Source organism: Pieris napi, chromosome 21 (assembly GCF_905475465.1).
Source record: "Pieris napi chromosome 21, ilPieNapi1.2, whole genome shotgun sequence".
NCBI classification, from domain to species: domain Eukaryota; kingdom Metazoa; phylum Arthropoda; class Insecta; order Lepidoptera; family Pieridae; genus Pieris; species Pieris napi.
Genome location: NC_062254.1, coordinates 10,680,027 through 10,703,817, shown reverse-complemented (window position 1 = coordinate 10,703,817; position 23,791 = coordinate 10,680,027). Strand labels below are relative to the sequence as shown.

At 31.7% G+C, this 23,791-nt stretch overlaps 1 protein-coding gene across 3 annotated transcripts in view; it reads left to right on the top strand.

The window, feature by feature from the left end:
- Nucleotides 1-23,791, top strand: part of LOC125060106 (neuroglobin-like) — a 104,840-nt gene that overhangs the window by 61,878 nt on the left and 19,171 nt on the right. The window contains exons 4-5 of one of the 3 annotated variants that reach the window (XM_047664821.1): nt 15,350-15,581; nt 17,830-20,543. The exons of 1 other annotated variant lie outside the window; for it this stretch is intronic. In XM_047664821.1, the coding sequence (XP_047520777.1) occupies nt 15,350-15,581; nt 17,830-17,985 (388 nt within the window). In that variant the 3' untranslated portion in view covers nt 17,986-20,543. Of the gene's footprint in view, nt 1-15,349; nt 15,582-17,829; nt 20,544-21,833; nt 22,373-23,791 lie in introns of those variants that run through there. One more of the 3 variants, XM_047664822.1, reaches the window with a different exon arrangement.

Sequence of the window (23,791 nt, the reverse complement as noted above, 5' to 3'; positions counted from 1 at the left end):
AGCTGTAGGATTACGAAATAAATAAATTGTTAATAATATATTCTTGGCAAGGTATTTCAACAAATATTAGTATGATTCATAACTATTAGAAAAAAAAGCTATGAACACGAAACAAATAATTAAATCTGAGGCGCAGACCTAAAAGGTTTATTTATTTAGGTTACATAAGTTATTAGAAAACGGGTGGCCTTATCGATAGCGATTTCAGCTTATCGTAGTATCGAAAAACAAAAAAAGAAACACTACTGAATTGTATCGCCACAAAAAATATGTACATATCAGAAAACTTTTTTACATTTTGTAACTTGACAAATCCTATTGAATTGATAACAACATTTGTCATGCATGACATACGAGTTGGTAAATAAAAAGTGAAAAGTTGCATTGGGATTATAAAGTGAATGTGACATCCCAAAAATGTATTTTTTACAATTGGATTGGATGTTCGTGAAATATTTTTTACAGAAATTTGTAAACAATGGCGTTTATCTTATTAGTGTCATTTTTTTAAATGAAAATCAGTATTTTTACTGACTGAGTTTTTCAAGATTTTCCATTACTTCACAGTACTTCACAGTAGTCTAGCAGTAGTAGCGTATTAGCTATACATACCTGTCTAAAAACATATTTCAAGCCGTACAAGTTCTTTAATTACATACATAATATTTTTTACTCATAGAAGCTAAACACTGTGAGGAACTAGCACGCCTCATTAGACTTGGTAGGCGTAACTCCTGCAAAAGGATACATTTAAAATCAATTCAATTATTCGATTGAATTTTTTGCAGAAATTTGTCCGCCACGTGCCGCTACAGCTACTCTATAAACTCCCATGGTACCGAGTGGGCTCATTCAAATAAATCGATAGATATAGACAAAATTCTTCGTTAGGGTAGTTTACGTTACTGTCAACTAAGTATTAGATTTTTTATAATTGTATAAATTGTTGATGCCTTCTTTTGTTTTGATGATAACCTTTAGAGACTTCGCCAGCCAATACATAGGTTTATTATGTGCAGGGTCCAGGCATGTCAAAATTTGTCTTATTAACTTATTTCAAAAGTAAAAATTTACTGTCAAATATGTTTTTTTTTAATCTTTGACATTATTGGTTGATGAGGAAGATTTACAACCACTGTGTTACAAAGCCAATTTCAAGTGTGTTCAGACAGAATATCAAAATCGGTTTACCGCAGAACTGTGGTTAAAAGGGCCATGTTACCTTTGAACTTTGGGAAATCCTCTTTTAGTTCAGGAATTGTAATATATCTTCTGAGGTAAACTATATCAGGGGTCTCGTAGTTATAGCATTAATTTAATTCTTTGGAACGACTTAATAAATTTATTAGTTGCTCAAACATAAGAAAAATTATCTATTATATTATATATATTGTCTCACACAAATTTATTAAGATTATGTAAATTTCTCAATATTTAAGTTTTTGTAATCATAAAAAGTTTAAGACAATAAAATAATTTACATTTACATCTACGAGTATGTAGCGATATTGCAACATATGAAAACGATTGATATTTTTTTAAGCTCTTTGTTAAGAAACATATTCTGATACAACAACAATAAATACATCATACAATTTAATGTTGGGAGTTCGTTATAAAAGCCTATGTGTATGTAGCTGGTGTGCTACACCCGGTATCTACTGTAATGCTACGAGGGATTAAGCTCGGTCTACGGCGTAGCACGTTTGTAACAAGCACTGTTACACTTAAATGGAATAACTTATGCGGTTTACCGCTGAGGGCTTAAATGAAATACTGCATTTTATTATTTTACTACTACAAAGTTGAGCGTACCTATTCTGAAATATGATTATATACTTATAATCATGTTTTGTTAACGTAAAATTTTAAGTTATTAATATATGACTTTTGAGCCCTCAGCCTCATTGCGCCTCATTGATACTTGAAATAGTGATGCATCTTATTGAGCTGAGCTATAAACCAACTTAAAAATAACATGGGCAATACCTTGTACTTTATCTACTAATCCACTTTGGTGGTAAATTCGTGCAATATATCACCAAACTCATTTTCAATATTAAACTTTTTTATAAGCGCCAGATTAAGTTCCCTATAACAAGTTCAAAGTAACGTCTCAAGGAGGCTTCATTAAATACTTACGTATTACGACTCGGTAAACTCTCTTTAAGGAGAGATAAAAAGCTTTTTCTAGAAAGCTTTCATAGTCCTAAAAATAATTTTATTCTCTGTTGTAAAAACCACTAAAGCCTTATCGTATTTACCTAATCAAATTGAGGTTAGATTTCTGAGAAATTGCTTTTAAGCGTCGCTGCAATATTTTTTGAAGTGATCCTTCAAGTTCCATTTCTATTTAATAGAAGGAAATTTAATGGATGGGGTGAGGAGAAAATCAAATTACTTTACCATATTTATACACCACTAAAAGAGAAATGCAGTTTTTCTCTGGTGAACGGTAAGGAGAAATTATTAAGTAAACTATTGAAAAGTATGAAGCTGTAAATAACATAAATTATAGGAATTCTAATGCTCTGTGTAAAATAGGTTATATTTATTTTTTAAATTAAAACATTTGATTTGACCGCTAGTAAAAAACTTTCATTGTTCCCTATTTTGGAATATTCCTGATCCACTAGAGCATCCATAGAAATATGATACAACTCCAACTATATCACATACATACACATAAAACTGATACCTTTTTGAGGTCAGTTAAACATGTATAGCTAGAATAACGATATTATGCGTTGTCAACATAATGAAACAAAAGGGTCACGTTTTGAAAATACAATTACTGACCCTTCCCCAGGCACTCACATTGAACAGGCCCGATTATGTACGGAGGAAATTGAAATTACAGTCCAATAATAATTGTTCAGTAATAAATTTCAAACATTCTTACCAAATATATTTTATATATTTGTAAGCTGTGTTCGCGGTCGTGTCTCTATTTATGGAGAAAATATTATACGATAACCTAAGACCCAATCGGTAGGACAGTCAACAGGCAAGAAATACAAAAATGTAAGGCTAAAACAAAAAGGCTTTAATGCTATTAAAATTAAAATAAAATTTAAGAATGTCCGGAAAAGAATGTATCCCAACTTAGTTTTTTGGCATTTCCTACGCAAACAAACGTTATTCTTACGACATTTTCCACAACAGCCTTCTGTATGACATATGTTGTCATATGTTTGGTTTGTTTCCGATGCAGAAAAATCTATTCACGGTAATACTAAAGAGAAAAAAATACGTTTTAATCAAAGTATTACGCCTGGTGAAGTTTAGTGTATTAAAGCGAATAAAAAATGATTGCAATGATTCCAGCTTAACTATTCCATATATAACTATACTATCTCGTTTTATTCTTAATAGCTTCGGTAAAGTTTTCAAAATCGCGAAATGTTTCGAGTGTTGAGATCGCGAGAAAAATAATTGTAATTGAATTCTACTTTAGCATGACATACATTCGACATACAGTTTGTTATACGAGTATTCTTATAATTGCTAGTCTACGATATGATCGATTTTACATTAGAGACATTATATATCCTGTGTGATTTATATTATTATAATAATACTAGCTGACCTGGCAAACGTCGTTTTGCCATGTATATCATTTATAATAAACAATATAAATAATAAACAATATACATAAATAATAAAAAAATAGTTGTATGTATTTTTGTATGTTGTATCATAAAAAAAGAAAAAGAAAAATTTTTTTGGGGTGAACATCCCTTAACACCAAGGGGTTTGAAAGATAGATAGTGGCCGATTCTCAGACTTACTGTACATGCATAAAAAAAATCATAAGAATCGGTCGTCCGCCTACCATATGCCGACAGCGAATTGTATCTTATTTCGGCCATATATGCGCTGAGGCGATGAGAACTAGGAAAAACTGATCGTGGTTGGTAACACCAAGGGTAAAAGATCCCGTGGCCGTTAACCTACCAGGTGGCTGGATCAAGTGAAAGACTCATCGTCCTCAAAACTATATAGTCCGATTTAGATGCTTCTTTGCTAACCAGCTCAGACATGAGCTGCCGACTAAAGAGAGTATATATTATAATTTATATCCTTTCCTTTACCTTTTAATTAATTTTAATTGTTTATCACTATCGTATTGGAGTCTGTAAGGATGCGACTATGTATTTTAGCAATAAATAAATTTTCATGTTTTACCGTCATACAGTAAAACAGCTGTTACCTTTCCACAACTAAAGTACTATTTATTCTTGGACAGTTGAATGATTGATAGTGTCTTTGGAGTATGGATAGAAATTCCGTAACTTATAAGTTTGGACGGATAATTCTAACTCACTTAATATCTGTCGAGGCAGAATACGAAATTCTACCCGTATCACCTCAACGTCTGTCGTTCCATCACTGATCGTTTTTAAGGCAGTTTTTGCCGTGATATTTCCGAACCAATTCGATGTGGGGTCCTTCAAGAAATAGTTTAAAAAAACTAAAAAACTCGATAGACGAAAAATATGGCACAGAGCGCCCCACGCTTTTTCACAATGATACCAGTATTTTTTGTTCATTACGATTTTCAGCCTAAATTAGGAATTATTTTTCACTTTTTAGTATGATGTTTTTAGTCTGAGGCAGCAATGGCGGGACGACCTCAACGCTGCAATTTTCGAAGTGACGCGGAAATTTAGGGATGACATAATCTCTCTTGAAGCTCGTATGAGTACCTGGGAGGGCAGACTGTCGCAAGTGGAAGATCAAACGGCTAACAATGAATCTTTGCCAAACAATTTTATCGACAAGCATCTTTCTAATGAAAATCTGATCAATGAGGTTCGAGATCGCAATCAAAGGGAGAAAAACCTCATTATTGCAGGTATACCTGAACAAATAGCGATCAACGCAGAGGAAGGACCGTTAAAGGATGAAGATAAGATAATACAACTGATTTCCACCATAAACCCCAGTCTACCAAAACCCCTTAAGGTCTTTCGTATAGGAAAATTTAATCCAGGCAAAAACCGTAGAATCAAAGTTTGTTACGAAACAAATACTACGGCTAAATACTTATTACGTAACAAGTCTAAATTTCCAGAAGCCATTAAAATTTATTCAGACTTAACTCCAGCTCAGCAAAAATATTTGCAAAATTTAAAAAATGAACTAGTGCGACGTCAGGCTGCGGGAGATACTGACATCACTATTAAATACAGATCTGGAATACCCACTATTACCAAAATGTCTCCAAAAAACTCGAAGTAACAAATACAACCAAACGCCTCAACACAGATACAAATACCTATGAAGTTTTGCAAAACCATAATCAGCTACAACCACACAAGTCACGCTTATCGTTTTTATACCTTAATGCTAGGAGTATCCGAGCAAAAGGCAAATTTAATGAACTCAAATGCATTTTAAAAACAATTTCTAAAACTGTTCATATCGTACTCATTACAGAAACATGGATCACTAATGAAACTCAGGCCCAAGAGATGAGTCTACCAAACTATACTCATTATTTCAATTATAGATCGGATTTTAGAGGTGGTGGAGTCTCAACTTATGTCCATAACAGTATTAGACATAGTTTGTCGGAGTCAACATATAAAGATGGCAACAACTACCTATGGGTCAAATTAGACAGATATGCCACCGAAATTGGACTTGTGTATAATCCTGGAGATACAAACTTCTCAAAGTTTTTGGAAGAACTTCGCTTGCAACTAAGAGAAAGAAAGAGGGCTGTAGTCTTTGGGGATTTTAATATAGATCTAGTGAAAAAGAATGAAAAACAAACTAAGCAGTATATGGATGTAATGGACGAGGCTGGATATAACATCATAAATAAAATTAGGAAAAAATATTGTACACGTGACTCGAAAACACGTAAATCAATAATCGACCACGTGTGCTCAAATTTAAGAAGTGACCGTTTTCATATGGCATTTATTGAGACAGGAATGTCCGACCATAGGCAACTTTATATCGAGTTAAAAAAATCCAAAGCCCCGCAGTTAATACACTCTGAATATGAAGCCATTGACTATGCTAAATTTAACAAACTATTCACGACCTACAATTTAGATGTAGCAACACTTGATTATTCTTTACTAGAAGATACGATTAAGGACTGTGTAAGGAAATGCAAACAAGTAAAGAAAAAGATACTTAATCCACCTCAGAAAGATTGGATAAGTGGAGAAGTCATTAGTGCAATTCACTTTAGAAACCAATTATGGGCTGAACTGAAAAAAGATCCTACAAATATTGTTGTTCAAGCACAATATACTACTACAAGAGATACGGTCAAAAGGAAAATAAGGGAAACTAAAGATAATTACTTCTCCAACGAATTTATTAAACACGCTAAAAACCCTAAAAAAATGTGGAGTCTAATAAATAAATTGGCTAGTAACAAGCTAAATAAAGATTGCACACCTTCCAAACTTATTATAGACACTAAAGAGTTAACTCAAACAACCGATATTTGTGCTGCTTTTAATACATACTTTTCTACCATAGGGCTAAAACTAGCCAATGAAATACCAACACAATTTCACATTAATTTTACACTAGCACTTCCTCAAAGTCTTAACTCTGAACTATCTAACTTTAATCCATGCACAACACTTGAAATCACTAATATAATAAAAACACTAAACACGAATTGTAGTAGTGGAATAGATGGGATCAATACTAAAACAATAAAATGCGTAGTTGATCATATTTCTGAATATCTCTCGATCTGCTTTAATAAGCTGCTGCATAATGGTGAATTTCCGGATTCTCTTAAAAAGGCCAGAGTTGCTCCTATCCATAAATCTGGCCCCAAAACCGAACCCGGCAATTACAGACCAATATCTATTCTACCTACAATATCAAAAATATTAGAAAAGATTATTTACTCACGACTTGACACTTACTTGCAAACTAACAATTTCATTTTTAAACGCCAATATGGTTTTAGATCAAAAAGCAGCACTTTATCAGCCACAGCCGATCTCGTTAGCGACATAAAACAAAATATTGACTCTAAGAAAATGGTGCTGGGTGTCTTTATTGATCTGAAAAAAGCGTTTGACACCGTAAGCCACAACTTATTGCTTAAAAAATTAGAATGCATAGGAATAAAAGATCGTGCACTAAAATTATTCAAATCATATCTATCAAACAGAACCCAGATAGTAAAAATAGGTAATGCTCAAAGTTCAGAAATACCAATAACATGCGGCGTCCCACAAGGATCTATATTAGGTCCATTGTTATTTTTAATATATATTAACAACATTCACGAACTCGGTTTACACGGCCGAATCACTCTCTACGCTGATGACACCTGCTTATTTTACTTTGGTTCAAATATCCAGACTATGGTTGCTCAAGCTCAATCAGACCTAAATGTTCTATCTTCTTGGTTTCAACAAAATCTTCTAACAATTAATATTTCAAAAACATCTTATGTAATATTAAATTTAGAATCAATTTAACATCTTTTCTGTTAACGTTCATAAGTGTACTTGTTTACCTATAAGAATAAAGCTATTTTGAGTTTGAGTTTGAGTTTGCACTTGCCCTCTGGCAATGAGAGTCTTTATGGGCGGGGCGGTAACACTTAAGATCAGCCTTTGTTATATAGAAAAAAAACTCACAATCACAGCCGATCATATTAAATTTTAGATTATTTTATTAGTATTATCGTTTAATTATATTAATAACGTTAATAGCCGTTAATAACGTATGTCCCTTTTACATAAATCTTGTTTCACACATTGCCATAAACTGGGTCAAAACTTGTGCCCCGAATTGAAGTAAAATATAATTTATTACGCTAATTTGATTAAGGCTCTCATTAGTTAAGTAATATCAAAGGTTACAAAGCTAAAAATAAATTAAGAAATCAGTGACGCTACAACCTTTTGGTCTGAACCTCAGATTTCTATATCAGTTTCATGTGATCAGCCTCCTGTGCCTGACACGCCGTCGACTTTTTGGGCCTAATGCAAGCCGGTTTTCTCTCGATGTTTTCTTTCACCGTTCGAGCGAATGTTAAATCGCACATAGAAAGAAAGTCCATTGGTGCACAGGTGATCGAACCTACCACCTCAGGGTTGAGAGTCGTACACTGAAGCCACTACGGTAACACTGCACTTTACTGCAAAAGCTTACATTACCTTTAAAACAGATTATTATATTATATTATATTATATTATCTGTATCTAGCATGCAGTATAGGCTAATCAAAATACTAAACAGAAATTTCTTATTGAATGCAAATTTTTTTATTGGTAAAGGTCGATCCAAGACTCGCCCAAGAAAGACTATAGAAAATATTTGTGGATCACTAACTGCTAGATCATACTACTCTTCATAGTAGTTGGTTTTTAATAATAATGAAGTTTAAACTTCCACGTTTTAACTTTCCATATCATCTTAAATTAATGTGGGAAAGTTAACCATTTTATTATAAGTTTTTGATTTACCAGCATCTTGGATAATTTCGCTTATCTAATATATAAAATTTTCGTTGCCATACTCCTCCGAAACGGCTTGACCGATTTTGATGAAATTTTTTGTGCTTATCCGGTATCTATGAGAATCGGCCAACATCTATTTTTCATCCCCCTAAATGTTAGGGGTAGTCCACCGCTAAATTTTATTTTTTATTTTTTAGACAACATTTTTAATTTCTATTTTTTTATGATACAACATACAAAAATACATACAACGCCTAATTTTCACCCTTCTACGATCAACCCCTATTTTTTTATTATAAATGATATACATGCCAAAACGACGTTCGCCCGGTCAGCTTGTAAAATATAAAAAGTTGTATTTGTCTTCCCCACACCTACCCCATTTGTCACGTGACTTATAATATTACGTAATTAATTAATTAAATAAGCCTAATTCGGAGTATTGGCAATGTGACTGTTCACGTTTTAATCTCAACTAATATAACATGCAAACTCAAATCTAATGGACCGATTTAAATAATTATTTCATCATTAGAACACTAAATTATCCCTGGGCAATATGTAATTTATTACTTGTAAAAAGTAAAAGCTTTTTGCAAGTTATAAAAATATTCTTGTCATGTTTCACTAATATTAATATAAAAACGTACACCTTAAAAGGAATTACTCGTCTTATGAAACCCCTAATAGTCATTTTCCCCTACGCACTGAATATCTTAAATAATTTACAAAGATAATTCACTTCGTTGAGATTGGAGGGAAATTGCTATCGGAATATTTGTATATAAAAATACACGTTCAATCAAATTGAGTAAACAAAACTGTTTACTTAGTTTTTCTTAAATTATGGTAATATATAATCAGCGTATAAGTGAAACGTGTGACAAAATGTATTATTATATATATTCCTATATACGTAATATTTTACTATTAAATTTTTTTTTTTACCATAGTTCAGAATAGTTGTTCTACCTGCAGATGAGTGCAACGACGTGCGTCGTCGTCGTGCGTTGCACAACTGAGCGTTTTCTAAGGCAGTTTCTGCCGCGCACCACCACTATGTAGAACCAGCTGCCCACTGATAATTTCCGAACCAATTTGACATAGGGTCCTTCAAGAAAAGAGCGTAACAATTATTAAAAGGCCAGCAACGCAGTCGCGAGCCCTTTGGAATTGAGAGTGTCCATGCACGGTATTACTTAACAATCACGCCTCCTTCCGGTTTGCCCCCTCTTCTGTAAAAAAATTGTAATTACTTGAATTATTTATAAATAAAAAAATTGCCATTTTTTGACTGGAAGAGGTTCAGGGGCACAAAAGTAGCCTGTATGACAGTGAAGCAATGCGTAATAGAAAAACTTATTCGTAACAATTACTTCTGGAGATAAAAGATTGGATAAGACGAAAAAGTTAATACCTCGTTTTCAAAGTTAAATGCTACCGTCATTATACTCAGAAAAGAGATTTCAGCAAAATCCCGTTTTAAGTCCGGAGTATGATTTATTAAGATAAGTTTAGTCTCTTCACGCGTCTTCAGGACAAGATAAAAACTTTCTGTTGTTATGTAAGTTGTATAAAATAATAGCAATTTTGTAATTTGATTTATGTTATATTTCAAACTTATATATTAATAACAATATTTTTTACCCGACATTCGACATATTCTCGACAGATTCTATCAATTATTAGGAGGGAATATTAACACATAGACAAATTTTCATTCGTTTTCAATATCTTTAATTTTTTTTCCTCATAGGCAAGTAGGTGATTTGTTAAGTATGTAGTAGTATACTTCTGAGTCTAATACACCCTGTCGACTGTTTGTGTAACGATTTCCTACGCGTCAGTGTTAACTGAAGATAAAAAAAAGTCCGTCCGTTAGTGCACAGCCAGCTTTTGAACCTATTACCAACGGCGCACACTACTCATACCAAAGACGCATAAAGTATAATATACTATCTAGGTTGCTGTTTGTAATCGAGATGATAATATAAAAAATACAAAATATTTGTTTATGCCATAAACTTTATGGTACAGTTATGTTCAAATTTGAAATTGAAAAACCTATAAAAATAGATAAAGGAAATTCTCAAACAAAAATCTGACACTGACTGTTATATATAGATTTTTGTAAATAACTATTTCTTAGTCTATAGCCACAAATCTGTCATCATTAATCGGTTACCTGCCACGTTATCTAAACACATCCGAAACGGAGATTTGACCCAGAATCTGAAAGTAGATCGCAATGTATTTAGCTGATAATTATTGCCTCGCTCGAGAGCTTAATTTTAACGATGTTTTTATATGTACTATGTTATGGTAAATAAGAAGACTGAGAGAAGTGAATTTATCGTATTTGGGTCATTGCGAACCTTGGGTATTTAAATTGAATTTATTTATTTATGAACTCGGTGAGTGTCTTCACTGTTCTTCTTAGAAGTGAGTATGTTTATAAGAGATAATGAATGGAATTTATGAATAATAACTGTTATATGAACAAATTTAATAACTTAAAGATTGACATTGATATGTTCGCGGAGAGTGTGGTGACAGCAAGGAAAGCTTTGACACAAAATTATTTCAACCATGATGAATTAAAGTATTGAGATTTAGATTCTGTTTTTTTTCTTTTTTGTATTACAAACTAAAAATATTTGGCATGTTTACCTTCTTGTTGTAAAAAAAGAAAAACCTATATGTAACTATATGTGAAGATTTGTAATTGGCCCATAATCGTATATATATATACATCTATTTCTGTATTGTGCTTTGAATCTTCTGAATAAATAAATAAATAAATAAATATAAGATTTTGAAAAGTATTAAATAAATCACGATAGAAAAATAAACTTAAAATATGTGTACTTGACTTAATGTCAAGTGTTTTGTTTGGATACCTGCAGCTGAGTTCCATCATCAGACGTCGAGGCAGAATAATGCTATACCATCAAGGTCCGCGTTCCACAACTGAGCGTTTATTAAGGCAGTTTTTGCCGCGCACCACCACTATGGAACCAGCTGCCAGCTGAAGTATTTCGGAACCAATTCGACTTAGGGTCCTTCAAGAAAAGAGCGTGTTAATTCTTAAAAGGCCGGAAGGCTCACCCGTCCTTTGGCTTTGAGAGTATGCATAGGCAGCGCCTGTGCTATAAAAAATATCCTATGATCCCTAGACGGGGAATAGGGCGTCTACAGTGAGCCTCGCATTTCACCTTCTTTTCTTTAGAACATCTTTTTTCTATTAATCGAATGAATCTTATCGTGTTTTTGCTTTTAAGTTTTGAAATGAAACGGTTGTTTATGACAGACTCCAACCGTAAATAGTGATTATATAAATAAGCTCGATTGTTTCCGTATCCGAGCTGACAGCAAACAGTTTGTTTGCTGAGTACAATACTAATTAGTTGACTCAGCGTATCCAACATGACTGTCACCGAAATAGAAATACAATAAAGATATCTTTATTAGTTTATAAAATATTTGAATTTTTCTGTTTGCTATTAATAAATTCAAACCCGATTTCAATTCTTTCAGCATTAGAATATTACATTAGCTCTGAGTAAAGGTATTTTTAATATATTTGAAAAAATAAGTCTGTCTGTTGAAGTCTGCTATACTATATACTGAAGATATGAAATATAATCTTATTTATTTCGTGGTATTAAAACTATATATTATATTTAAGTATATATACTTTTATCATCATTTTTTTTTAATAAAATCAAAGTTCATACGCCACTGTAGCTTGTAATAGTAAATTTTGAATCAATTTAACATATTTTCTGTTGACTATATGAATAAAGTTATTTTGAGTTTGAGTTTGAAAAACTTACGGGTGCAAAATTGATGAAAATTCTATATTGCCGAGTTTTTTTTAATTAAGTGTGTTTTCCAAGACCAATCTACAGTTTCTGAAGAAAAAAGAAATATCTTTCAAGATATTACAAAAAGAGAGTAAGTTTTTATTCCAATTGGCTATTCATAACCAAAAATGTCTTCTTTACTAAAAACTTTCCAAAAATCTTCTTATGAAAACCCTTAAAAACAGGGATCTCTCAACCTAAACAATTTGTAAAATGTTAATATGTTAAACTATCTTACTACTCAGAATCATCCATGATATTATTTGAAATGGTAGATTAAATTTCTTGGAATTCAATCTACCGTTACAAAAATTAACTTAAAGCTACGATGAGCTTTTACTAAGTAACCGTTAAATTTAATGGACGACTCTGAGTACATCAGATAAATGTAAAACCAACAAATATGTAAATCACATTAAAAATATTATCTTAATATCTAAATTTGTTTGATCTACTAAGATCAAACAGATAAGAACTAAATATATTATATAAAATCGTGTCATTCTATGTAAATGGAGGTATTTTATACAATTGTATTACAATGTCGTAACTCTTTATATTAAAATTAAGTTTATTAACTACTAAATACAGAATGGCTAGACTGTCGGTTGTAAGGCCCGTACAATCTTGATATTTTCTCGGACCGCCTATCCGATCACAGGAAGGGCATTCTGTAATGACTTTCTTTGGTTTTTTCGCTACAATTTATAATTTAAGGTATTTTTCTTTAGTAATATTTATCTTTGTAAACTTATTAATTATAAGCATTATGTTTGTGCCGTCCGCGCACCTATTACTGTATAAATTTTATAACTTGTTTCATTCTGTGTGGCATTGTTGTTACTACTAATGAATAAATAAATAAATAACTATATTACTTTAAAATATATCAATTAAACCCTCACACTGTATAAATTAAAGTTGACCAATTATGTCTGAATTCGAGTCTGAAATTATGAATGAGAATAAATACTTCACATTACGCACACGTTCAAAGCACTCATTAAATTTAGCTATTGTTAAGGTATTTAATAAACTCGATACTGCATAAATCAATCTCCTATAGTCCTGACGTCCAGAGAATTAAATGCAAATTTATGTAAGTGACCAGTATAATTGTGAGTAAACAATAGCGTTTGCCTTTAGGACATGTGTGTAATTAAAATTAAATGTATATGTTAAACAAATGTATAGCTTTAACTACTCAGGGTTTCAATAACCATAATAAAAATAAATAACTCTAAATATGTAACTAAATTACTCATTTTTATAACTATTGATTAAAAAATAATTTATTCTAATAGGTTATTAATAAATTTCCTACGTTATAATAAGAGCATGTAATTAATTAAAATACAATTAACTCTTGCTCGCGTGAAGTTACAATAACACGATCAAATTTTAATCTAATAAGTTAGCTAATTTGGTTACTTTGTAGTTATTTACTGGAGCTAAAAGATAATTTTGCTTATAATCTTTATTCAGCCTTTCAGTCTATTTATAAAATAATAAATTAATCCTTTTACACAATCAATTCGTAACTATATTCGTATGAATAATTTGTAAAACTAAAATTTATAAAGAGTATGTTTTTGTTATATATATGTACTAGCCGATCCGGCAAACGTCGTTTTGCCATGTATATCATTTATAATAAAAAAAATAGGGGTTGATCGTAGAGGGTTGAAAATTAGGGGTTGTATGTATTTTTTAATTCTGTAACATAAAAAAAAATAAAATAAAAATTTTATCTATAAATAAAAAAATAAAAATTAGGGGTGGACTACCCTTAACATCTGGCGGGCTGATTTGTGAATCTAAACCATTCCCAGATCCCCTTGAACACACACAAAAAATTTCATCAAAATCGGTCCAGTCGTTTAGGAGGAGTTCAGTCACATACACACGCACACAAGAAATATATATATTAAGATATTATTTAAATCTTATATAAAAATTAAAAATTAAAAATAAACAGCATAATCAATTCTTAAATGTTAGGATACAAAGAAGAAAAATTTAAAAGAGAATTTTTTTTTTAATTTTAAGAGTGCCAATCTTAATTTTGTTAATGAATTATTTTGCTTGCTTTTTGTCCGTAGCTTGACGGCTCGGTGATTTAACTCATAGAGGGCCATGGGATGCTGTTTCGGTGATCAAGTTTCCTAGCATACAATTATGTGGCTTGTTTAAAAACATGTTACCGGAAATCGAACTTATTATCTTGACTAATGGTTGCATTAAACCAAACAACTGGAAATAATAAAATAATTAAATTAAATATGGTTTTACGTTTGGTTTATATAACATACACACACACACAACACATAATAACTCGTGTAGTACTAAAATAATTTACTGTTAAGTGTCAAAGGCAAACTTCGTAACAACTTGAAAACGTTTATCGCATCTCAAACATAACTAAAGTCGCCAAACATAAACTAAGTTTACTTAAATTATCGCCACTTCAACCGTTAACTAAGTCATCTTTCTCAAACCATGGAGGATGACAATATAAATAACATAATATAATCTGAAACTTAGTTTAAATAAACCTTAAAGTATGAGCTATTATTTCAATGCAATAATTAAAATATTTTATACTCTTTTCTTTTACTTTTGACAGTTGACATTCACTAGATTAATTGTCATCTATTCAAATGACATATTGAAATAATTAAATATTTACTGTAATTATTATCGTGTCTTTTTAAATAAATGACTACGAATTACGACTTGTAGCCAAGTAATTGGATATAATATCAAAAAGCCTGCAAAACTTTATATATATATTAATATACCATTAGAGACAAAAATACTATATCTACTATATAATAATCTCATACGAACATTCAACTTGTTCTAATTACGATTGATATACATAAAAATTAGAGTTCATTGACTTGTGTACAACTGTCAAAAGTAAATGGTTTTATCACAAATTTTGTACAGTATATTAACAAATACAATATTTTCTTCAATATTCTTCCATAACGCTATCTAAAATGTATTTAAATTTTCCAGACTGTTCGAAGAGAACCAAGATCTTCTTGACATGTTCGAGAAATTTCGACAATGCAAGACAAAAGACGAGCAAATTAACTCAATGGAGTTAGCGGAGCATGCTAATAATGTTATGAACACGTTGGATGAGGGCATTAAGGGATTGGACGATTTGGACAATTTCTTCCAATATATCCACCAGATTGGCGCCAGTCATAGACGGATACCTGGGTTTAAAGTAGAATATTTTTGGGTAAGTGGTATCGCCTCTATAGCTTAATAATTCACATAGTGAAATGTTGGATAACGATCTAGGTAAAACAATAGTTGTTTCGTGTATCGTATCAATGGAACGGAGGCAGAAATATATCTCGATACCTCATTTCTGTACTTCTGTTATTTCATCATCCTATCTATTTTAATATTGATTTTGCAGCCAGCATCCAAAATAGTATTGAACATACGATTTCTGTTTGCAAAACATATTTTACGTATTCTTAATTTTAACCACATTGTACCGCAAAAATGTGTCTAGGTAGACAATAGTATTTCATTAATAATTTATATTACCCAGAAATTAAATCGAATTTTCATGCAGCTGCGTTTCATTATCGGACATCGAGGCATACGAAATTCCACCCGTATCACGTCCGTCGTTCAACAACTGAGCGTTATTTAGGGCAGTTTTTGCCGCGCACCACCACTATGTGGAACCAGATGCCCACTGAAGTATTTCCGAACCAATTCGACTTAGGGTCCTTCAAGAAAAGATCGTACCAATTCATAAAAGACTGGTAATGCACTCGCGAGTATGGCATTGAGAGAGAGTCATGGGCGACAGTGAGCCTCCTGCACGTTTGCCCCCAATTCTATAAAAAAAAACATTACAATAATATTGACACTACTATCTACTCTATAGACAATATTATCGCTCAAATCGAATTAGTTAGTTTATATTCGTGTATAGTTAATTAAATACATTTTATATAAGCAAATACATAATCATCGCTCTGAAATCCTTTGAAATACAGCATAGTTTAGATTATTAAAAGTGCAAATTCGTAAGTCATCGCTACGTTCTATAGGTAAATTCAAATAAAATACTTGGAGGAAAAAGAACACATATTCCATATGACAATATTAACCTTGTGATATTATGAAACGTGACTCTCACGTAGACCAATAGTATTAACAAAAGAATACCGTAACTTATTGCCCGTTGATCCGAGCTGAAGCCCTTAATAAAATCGAGAAAATACCTCTCCATTCCCTGAGTCAATAATAAACTGAATGTCACAAGTCATAGCTAGACGAGAGTTGTATGCGTTTGTGAGGATTTTTTTAAAGATTTTTGAATGTTTGATTATTTATTTTGTGACAACTGGTCCACTTAACCGCTTGATAGCAATTTCACAGTCAATCGAGGAAGTTTGTTTGAAAACCACAATTTATCATTAAAATTGTTACACGACATTGGCAGCCTAATTTACGAGAATGTACTGTTGAAAATCGAAAAGGCTATTCGGCAAATCATAATCAAAATACGTTTTCTTTTTTATCCAACTTCAAAAGAGTCGAAGAGAGTAATTAAAATTATTTCCTGCTTCTCAAGTTTTTCAAAGATATAATAAATAAAGTTAAGAAGCGAAATATATAAATAAATAACGTCATGTCCGTTCTAGTTAAGTGTAGATTGAGATAGTTTTGTAAAACTCTCACGTACAAGTTATCATTTGTATCCTTAAGAGAGATTGGCGAAGTAATCATTGCCTTCACCAAATTGTTTCAGAATGGTCGTTTTTCTTGGAATTGCTTCTGTCCATTTAAGAGATATAATATCAAATATAAGTAGTACGTAGTAGACCGAATCTTAGTAATAAAAAAAGTGCGTGCGTACAAGGTACACGTCAGAAGTGAAACTTCTTTGGCAAACTAATTTTTATGTCTTGTTCATATTTATACAAATCCAAAACTTTAGATTTCCGAGACTAAGAGGGAGGGAAAAAGGAAGATATGTTAGGAATGTAATGAATTTAATTGTCATTATAATATTAAAAGTGTTGAAAATTAATAAAAATATGTTTTTTTTAATTTAATCCTTCGATAATAACGTGACATTTTAATTAACAATTCGTCATTTGAGACTTCAATAAATTATTTTGCATAAAATATAAAATACTAACATTTCATAAATTCACTTTACGAAATTTTAAAAATAGAATTTATATGAGGTAATTCGTCCTTCTCACTCTCTCTCAATCGGTCTTAATCGCTTTGTCTAAAAATGCTGCACATCTTCGTGACGTATTCGCAAAAAATTACCATCCTGCGCCTAAAGAAGTTTCACTTCAATAATTGGTCAAATATAACTTACATAAAATGAAAAAAATAGTTTTATAGAATTGACTTATACTTTAATTCGCTTATTTATACAATAAACCTACGTTTTATTTAATTTTCGGCAATCGCCGACTAAATAATATTTTATTTATTCTTTGCAGAAAATAGAGGCGCCATTTCTAGCCGCAGTTGAGTCGACTCTGGGTGATCGCTATACGCCAAACGTAGAGAACATATATAAAATAACAATAAAGTTTATCCTACAGACGCTCGTAGATGGCTACGAGAAAGCCGCGAAATCCTCCAACTCAACGTGAACCCTCTGGGATTTGACATTTCCTGAGCTCAGATTGTTCTTACAGACAGAAGATAAATTACTTTTTGGTCTAAAAACTAAATATAATTTTTTTACTGCCATAATAATATTTATTAGTATCACGTTATTATGCAATTTGTAAATTTTGACTTAATAGTTTCTTGTTAATTTATAGCGTTTGTTATTCTTATAGTAGGAGTGAATTAATTTGAGCTCAGGTCATATTGGATGTTGTCATATTTCGGATCTCATATTTTTGGAGATACCTGTACAAAAGTCAATTTAGAAACCTACTGTGTATTTATATAAATGTATACAATTGTCTTCTCACGAATTCTAATATCGAGAATTCTTCAAATGTAAACTTAATCTTATATTTGTAATATATTGCTTAGATGTAAAGTGTATTAGGTTTAGAATAATTGTCGTAAAAATCTACTACAAATGAAACTCTTAACCTATTTATTTAACATATCTAACAATAACTCACAGCTAGACCAGTAAAGCATGAAACATCAACGTAAAAATATATATGACTATACCTTTCACAACAATTTATAACACCAAAAAATACTAAGGAATCTATCCTTTATTTATCCCGAAAAGAAAGGGTGAAATAACTAGGAAGGGTAGTGTCAACAAGAGTTGTTAGCTTAGGATGTGAATATTGATTGCAGAGGTAACGGGCCGTGACGTCACGATTGTGGTGTGACTTGAAGCTTCAATTACGATTAACGAACTCGCTTAATGGCGTGTTATGTACCTTTTTAGTGACTACTTTATTTTTAATATTTATACATGGTGCAGTTATTTATTAAATCGTTGCCAAATAATAAGTTTTAGCAAGCTTACACTGTAAACTATAGATTTTAATAAATGTTAATTAATTATAGTTTAATGTCGCTTTGAAAAGAGTCAAAATTGTTTTCCTGCACTTTTTGTGATTTCTTGAATGTTTACTTTTTACTGTATGCGGTTGAAAATTGTGTCGGCTGTGTGATGAATGCAATTTTAAGACCCATTTTTTTAACTTGCTACAATGTACATAATTTTATCACCCACAAGATTTCGATTCACTTGTGTACCTACAAGTAAATCAATATTAATATTTAAATATTACGTACAGTCACCGCCCCAACGCCATTTTTCATTAATTATTAGCTTTTTAATAACGCTCATAATCACAGCCAGAAATTTTACTTAAGCTATTTTGTATAGATTTATCATATCCCAATATAAAACTAAAATTAATTTTCACTGACTTTACTTTCTAAATCATTCTTTATTCTGACATTGTTTCGTATATTATTCATATACCATTAGAGATAATTTAATGGACACCTATGTTAGAAAGATATAAGATTATCAATATATCAAAATATATAGCAACCAGTTTATTTACATATATTTATTACGAGTGCATAATGTTGTGCTTTATAAGAAAATTCGTGGATTTATTTTCTAAATGTATGTGAAGTCAATGTAAGAAAATTCTACGCTTAATGTGTATTTATGTAAATAGAGATATACTATGATTCCTACTGTGTTTTTCTGAATTGTTAATATATGTTTAAATTAAATTCCGTACTTAACAAACTGTTAATTAAATCTCATAAGACTAATGTTATAATTAAAGCCGAAAATAAGAGATATATTTAAAGGTATATCCTTTCCATTGAAATAAAATTTTCAGATTGCGAGGCGTTGAACGAATATTGAATTACTTATCTGCATTCCCGAGGGAGCTACAGGATCACAAAGAAAATGTATTTATTTCAGTTTAAACAGGAAAATTGAATTTTTACTTCCATTAAAGCATCAGGTGAAGGGTTTTCATTTGACGAAAGAAGTAATTTTAAGCAATCAGTATAGATTTTGCTATGTATTATCAAAATAATGCAATGACATCAGGCCTAGTCTTTTGGCCATACCAGCGTGGGTCACAGTTCTTACAAATAATTTTTATTTAGCACTATAGAATCTACTAAGATGGTCTATTCTAGATGAATCTATAAGCCAATTTGAAGAACGAACCTATTAAGTATTTTTAAAGGCAAATGATATATGGAATTGTTTTTTATCTTCGAATCTTCAAATACTTGTAGATTGTACATGCATATTATGATAGCTATATTTTTAATTACATTTGGAATACCCAAAGTCATCGTCAAAAAGCCAAGTGACACGTAGGGGTGAAACGCTTACAATGTTAGCTCATATTTTATTTATTTATTTACCACTAAAAATACTACTACTACTAAAAATTACAAGGGATGCAACGGGCGGCTTATTTTCAGCAGTGACCTGTCGTTTTCAGGTAAAAATAGGACCTAGTCATTTCGATCATGACGGCTTTTTTCCTGTGCCAATGTGTTTCTGAAAACTTTTGATAGTAATAAGATTTCTGGTGTATTTTTTATTTGTGTACGCACTTTCAAAGCATTTCACTAGTACGGGTCACTTGTATAGTAGTTAATAGTTATTAAGAGATGAATGTTTGTATTATTAAGATGGATGTATCAAATGTTATTTAATTTGAAATAAATTATTTTAAAATGCTGCCTTTCTTTACACGCTTTATATTCACCTGTATGTATGTATGTATGTAACCGACTCCTTCGGACTCGATTTTGACCCACTTTTAACGGACAGATTTAATTCAAACTTTGCGCACCTGTCAAAGATCGATGACAATGCAATAATCCGAAAAAAAATGAAAAAAATAAAAAAAAATACTAAAAAATAAATATAGTTAAAAAAACTAGTTTATATTAATGTATTTAGTTGAGAGGTCAAAGATGCGCAGAATTACGAATGATTCGAAACGTCAATAACCATTTGGACAACCTTCAAAGTTTTGGCGTTTTGCAATTGCTAGAGGAAAATTTTAAGAAAGTAAGTCAGTGATCCACTACGAAGTACTAGTCGTCCTCAATTGTTTTTTCTACCGTGAGAACAAATGTTTACGACAAGAATCATAGGCTTGCACACGTTACACGTGTTACATGATTTTAAATAATTAACTACTAACTAGCTTTACTAATATAATTTTTCTTAATTCAATTTTAAGAATCCTTATTTTTTAAATAATATAATCAATACTGTCCACCGTTCATTGGAAGCTTCCTCTTGCATACTGTATAACGTGTCTTTGACTGGATATTTTTCAATGTTACCTCGGTAAAATCGATAATTCAAAAGTGCATATTTAAACTTTAAATATACAAAAGTAAAAATAAGAACAAAATTATGTTAAATTCCGTTTCTTCATACTTTCACGCTGGCTTTAAAAAAACAATTGAAGTGCCGATATCATATGAATTAATCTTTGAATTAGATTTGTAATATCACCCGTATCTCCAAGGCATAAGGCTTATGACTAATTAGGAGAGAGAATGCCCACTATGACGTATGACAGCCATAATTTCAAAAAAGGATAGCGACATTATCATACAATTGCGATGCGTCATAAAAATTGTAGCCCAAGAATTATTATAGTGACGTGATTATATCGATATTATGACCTATCAATAGATTTTTGTTACTTAATTAATTCAATATTAAAAATATTTATTTTACGTAAAGATTCAGTTATATTTGGATTTGACTTCATAAAGTAAGATTCTATTTTGTATCAGCTATAAGCGTACATGTGAAAGAAATCGAAAAAAAGACTATAGTACGTATTTTAAAATATTTTTTTTAATTAATAAAAATAAAAGGTAAAAAAAATTTGATACCAAACTAAAGAAACAACATTAAATATGAGTTTTTTAAATTTAAATATGTTGTTGACATAGTATCGTTAGTATTGTACCATCACTAGGTAATATCTTAGCTTTAGAACTAAAAATCAGTTATAAAAAATACACAGGACGCGTCACTGGTCACGTAAATCAAATTAATAACGGTTCTTGTCGCAATTAAACCAACTCTATACAAACGGTAAATTGTGTTAAAACAATTCCTCACAAGTTCTTTGAATATACGAATAATCCTCGTTATTAAACTCTGTAGTAATACTAGTTCAACGTTATATTTTGCGAATAAAATGCCGGGCAGAATACTCTAAGAGTGACTATGTTTAAATTCCTTAAAGTCAATTTTATCATTTGTCAATAAAGTGAATAAAATTGTATCAAGTGTTATACCTTGTTCGATAACGAAAGCGACACGTATTAATTTGTTTAAAATCAGCGGCGTTTAAAAATGGGGTGTAAACTTTCTCAATTGGCTTCGTCGGAGTTCCATTCAGATCCTTTCCATCGTCCACCACCACCATCAGACCCGAGATCACCACTCACCACAAAACAGCAGTATTGTATGCTCGCATCATGGAAAGGGATTTTTAGACAGATTGAGAAGACTGGAATTATTTTATTCGTCAAGTAAGTAATATTGAACATGTGTGAATGGAGAAGATCACCAATGCATGTACATAGATATGCATTGGCCGGAGTTCGAACTCAAGGTCTTCAAGTGAAAGAAGAAACAAGTGTTACAAGCTTAACCACTAGAGTAATATTTGATTCAAATTTAATGCTATTAAAATGCTGCGTAAATTAAAGATAGTAAAGATTAATAAATGAAGACTCTTGGGCCGTGGGGTTCAAGTGCACAGGCGCTAATTAAAGATTTAAGTTGACGCCTGGTGGATCCCAAAACCCAAAGTCTCGCTCAACGAATAAGTATCGCAATACAGCGAGGAAATGCTGCCACCGTTAAAGGTAGTGTACAATAGGGACTAAACTTTTTTAATTTGTTTTAATTTTTTATTTTATACACCTACGATCACATTCGTGTCTTTAAAAATCATTTACAAATTACACATTTCGATGATCTTGTTACACCCTCCTTCGCGAGGGGGTTTTTAGACTGGTTCGGGGAGTATGCCCCCTCGGATGGTGTTCTGGGTCGTGCCCTACTAATGCACGACGGTACGGGGCGCACATATTTAGAAAGAATGCTCAATAAAAATTAGACGCAACAAAGTGTATATGAAAGAGTTATCATCGCGTAAGCGTAATGAGAATCATTTTTGATTATAAGTACGTACTATTTCACCATGCCTCCTGCTGATAGAGGACAAATCTTTGTTTTTAATTTATTTTATTATTATTAATTACTTAAAATGTCATGTGGATCATGGTGTAATGGTTGCAGCTCCTTACAAACGTTGTGTAAAACAAAAACCTTGGCGAATAAAAAGACTGGCGGAGAGTTTATTGCCTGTTCTTCTCTTCCGTTCTACGCCCTTGATTTGAGAACTGGCAGTAACAGTAAAATTAGAAGCATATATGATTAAATGACTTTTTTTACTTTTATAATAATATTCAAAATTATTCTCATTATAATACATTCGCATAAAATTCTACGGAAATCAATGAAAGAGTAAAGGGAAGGTTAGGTTCAAGTAAGATGTTCGCACGAATTCGTTCGTAAAATATACATTGGTAACGCTTTGAAACTTGTTCTACAGGAAGTTTTATTTGACGAAAACTTCCAAATCACTGTGTATACTAGCGGTAGTTCAGAGCTCGTCCATTATTTACATACATCTAAAGTTAGTTTTACCGAGAATCTACGGGTGAAAAAGCAATTCGGTTTCGCATGGGAAGTAATTGGTAACACATGAGTCATTAGGGGGAAATGAAAAGTTACATTTTTCAAGGCAGTTTTTGGCGCGCACCACCACTATGTGGAACCAGCTGTCCACTGAAGTATTTCCGAAACAATTCGACTTGGGGTCCTTCAAGAAAAGAGCGTACCAATTCTTAAAAGGCCGGCAACGCACTCGCGAGCCCTCT